We start from the raw sequence: 2812 nt of genomic DNA, 5'->3' as shown, positions 1-2812 counted from the left end.
TATATATATATATATATATATACAATAATTATATATAGGAGAGAATGTTCTAAATTGGATCGTGTTCCAAATAGGATCTTTTTAATTTAAACGAATATAGTTAAGATTTGCGTATTATTTATAATGTAAAGTCCTTATAAGATACCGAACATGTGACAGCAGTTTGACAGTTCTCTGTCATAACGTTCTTAGAATAGACGCAAATATGTATTTTTAGTTATCGTGCAAAAATTAAAAAAAAAAAATTTGTAAATCATTATTTAAAAGACGTTAAAAATTCGGAAGATAATGGATTTAAGATAATTAAAGAATATAGAATTCAAAAATATCAAGCGTTTGACATCACTTTGGCGATTTATTGTCAAATTTGTTCTAAAAGTTCGAAAGGATCCGTCCAAATCGGACCTCTCTTTGAGTGTCCAAATCGGACCTACAGTATAGTAGATAGCAACAGGCATTTGTCCATTGGATCTTGACGTTTTCCAAGAAATTGATTTCCTGCCCAGTTCAACAACTGATGGCCAATCGAACGTAGCGAGATAAAAGTAAATTTGGACGAAACACTGCAATTTATTTGTACACTTCCAAAAGCGCCTCCACGTAAAAATATCGGTCGGGACTGGAAAAGACAACTATTTTAACTGATGATGCTGCAATTGCTATATGATGAAACTGCTATAGAGAAAGCAACGAAATAAATGCATTAACAAAAAAAAAACGCAAACGAGACCAAGAAACACTAAAAAGCCAAGTAAGATAGCTAATTCATCAAAGAAAGAAGACTCGCAACCTGATCATAGTACTGATGATCGACCGATCAGATTTGATTCTCAGGAACACTAAATCAATAAAATATCATGAGTCATCAGACTCATATTAATTGAATTTTTTATTGATTTCAATTCTAATAATATAAAGCTGTCAGCAATTTTTTTATAAAATCTTTATCTTTAACTATCAAATTGCTTTTTGCTTAATTCTAACAAAAATAAATTAAAATCTTATAAATTTCTATCTAAAAGTCCATAAAAATAGGAGGATCCGATTTGGAACTATTGGTTCCAAATCGGATCCTCCTATTTTTATGGATTTTTAAATATTTTTCATTATAGTTCAACACAAGTGAGAGATACATCAAAATGATCTGAAGTAAAAATGAAAAGAATTAAATGATGTTTCCAATTTATCTTTGATTTTATGATCGGACTTTATTTACGTCTTGTAGAGAACAAAAACTGCAAATAATAATAATAATAAATAGGTCTGATTTAGATCATTCTCCTCTATATAATTATATTTTCTCTGAAGAGCTTCTGAAGTGTGGTAACAATAATAAAAATAAATAAAGATAGTAACAAAAAACTTTTTACGATGCAAATAATATATTTTTTATATTTTAATATTTATTATTACTTACGTATCGTTTCCTTTATCAATTGTGTACGGAAATTTTATAAAACCTCTTTGCCGAGATACAGGTAATAGATTACCAGAAAATTTCATGTTTAAGATATAAAGGCCAGGTAATAATACATTGTTAAAATTCAGTGTCAAAATGTTCGTTACATTATTATGAATATGTTTCATCGGTTTATAAACCGTATCTTTGTCATTAATCAATGTTGTCGCTGTTTTATTTATTTCTAAATCTCTCGAATGTAAGCTTATTTTTGACGATTTATAACGAATCTCGATATTGACATTGGATTCACCGTGAAAAGTAAAGTTGCCTTCTTCGAGATACGGTGTCAAATTAATGTTATAATGAATAGGTATCGTATTGTTGGGTAAACGATCAATAATTTCTAAATTATTATCGATGCAAGAAACCGTTCTTGAGATCAATATTACGTCAATATTTAATAACAATTTTAGGAATCTCATGATTTCGATTCTTTCTTTACTTATAATCTACAATTTTTCGTTAAATGTGAAATAAATATAATATTATATAAAGTTATTGTATCTAAAGTTATTGTAATTTAATGTTAATTTTTATATTAGGTGTACAATTTTGCTTCCGCCGTTTTTTTCCGAAATTCGAGACTTTATTGTAAAAAACTGATTATACATTTATGATTCAAAGTATTGTCCATCGCTGGCCACTACTTTCTCCCATCTTTCGGGTAGCGTACAAATTCCGTGTCGAAAAAACTGATCATCTTTTGAGGCTATCCACGAATCGATCCAATTTTTTATTTCTTCATAAGACCGGAAGTGTTGGTCAGCCAGGCCATGTGCCATTGATCGAAACAAGTGATAGTCAGAGGGAGCAACGTCTGGAGAATACGGCAGGTGGGGTAGGACTTCCCATTTCAACGTTTCCAAGTATGTCTTGACCATTTTCGCAACATGGGGTCGAGTATGCTGCAAAATCACTTTATCGTGTTTCTCGTTGTATTGCGGCCGTTTGTCTTTCAATGCTCGGCTCAAACGCATCAATTGCGTTCGATACCGATCGCCTACGATTGTTTCAATTGGTTTTAACAGTTCATAATACACTACGCCGAGCTGGTCCCACCAAATACAGAGCATGACCTTGGAGCCGTAAATATTCGGTTTGGTCGTCGACGTGGAAGCATAGCCGGGAACTCCCCATGATTTTCTGCGCTTGGGATTATCGTAATGAATCCATTTTTCGTCCCCAGTCACAATGCGATGCAGAAATCCCTTCCGTCTTTGCCTTTCAAGCAGCTGTTCACAAGCAAACAAACGCCGTTCAACATTTCTCGGCTTCAATTCGTACGGCACCCAATTTCCTTGCTTCTGAATCATTCCCATGGCTTTGAGGCGTTTTGAAATGGCTTGTTGA

General features: G+C 32.6%; 1 protein-coding gene across 1 annotated transcript in view; it reads right to left on the bottom strand.

Annotated features, from left to right (window-relative positions):
- Nucleotides 1-1884, bottom strand: part of LOC108692844 — a 22637-nt gene extending 20753 nt beyond the window's left edge. Inside the window, 1 exon segment of the mRNA XM_018201349.1 lies at nucleotides 1418-1884. Within this exon segment, the coding sequence (XP_018056838.1) occupies nucleotides 1418-1884 (467 nt within the window).
- Between the last annotated feature and the right edge of the window lie 928 nt (nucleotides 1885-2812).

Source organism: Atta colombica, unplaced genomic scaffold (assembly GCF_001594045.1).
Source record: "Atta colombica isolate Treedump-2 unplaced genomic scaffold, Acol1.0 scaffold83, whole genome shotgun sequence".
Lineage (NCBI taxonomy): Eukaryota > Metazoa > Arthropoda > Insecta > Hymenoptera > Formicidae > Atta > Atta colombica.
Note: the sequence above shows the minus strand (reverse complement) of the source record. Positions and strands in the feature narration are given on the sequence as shown.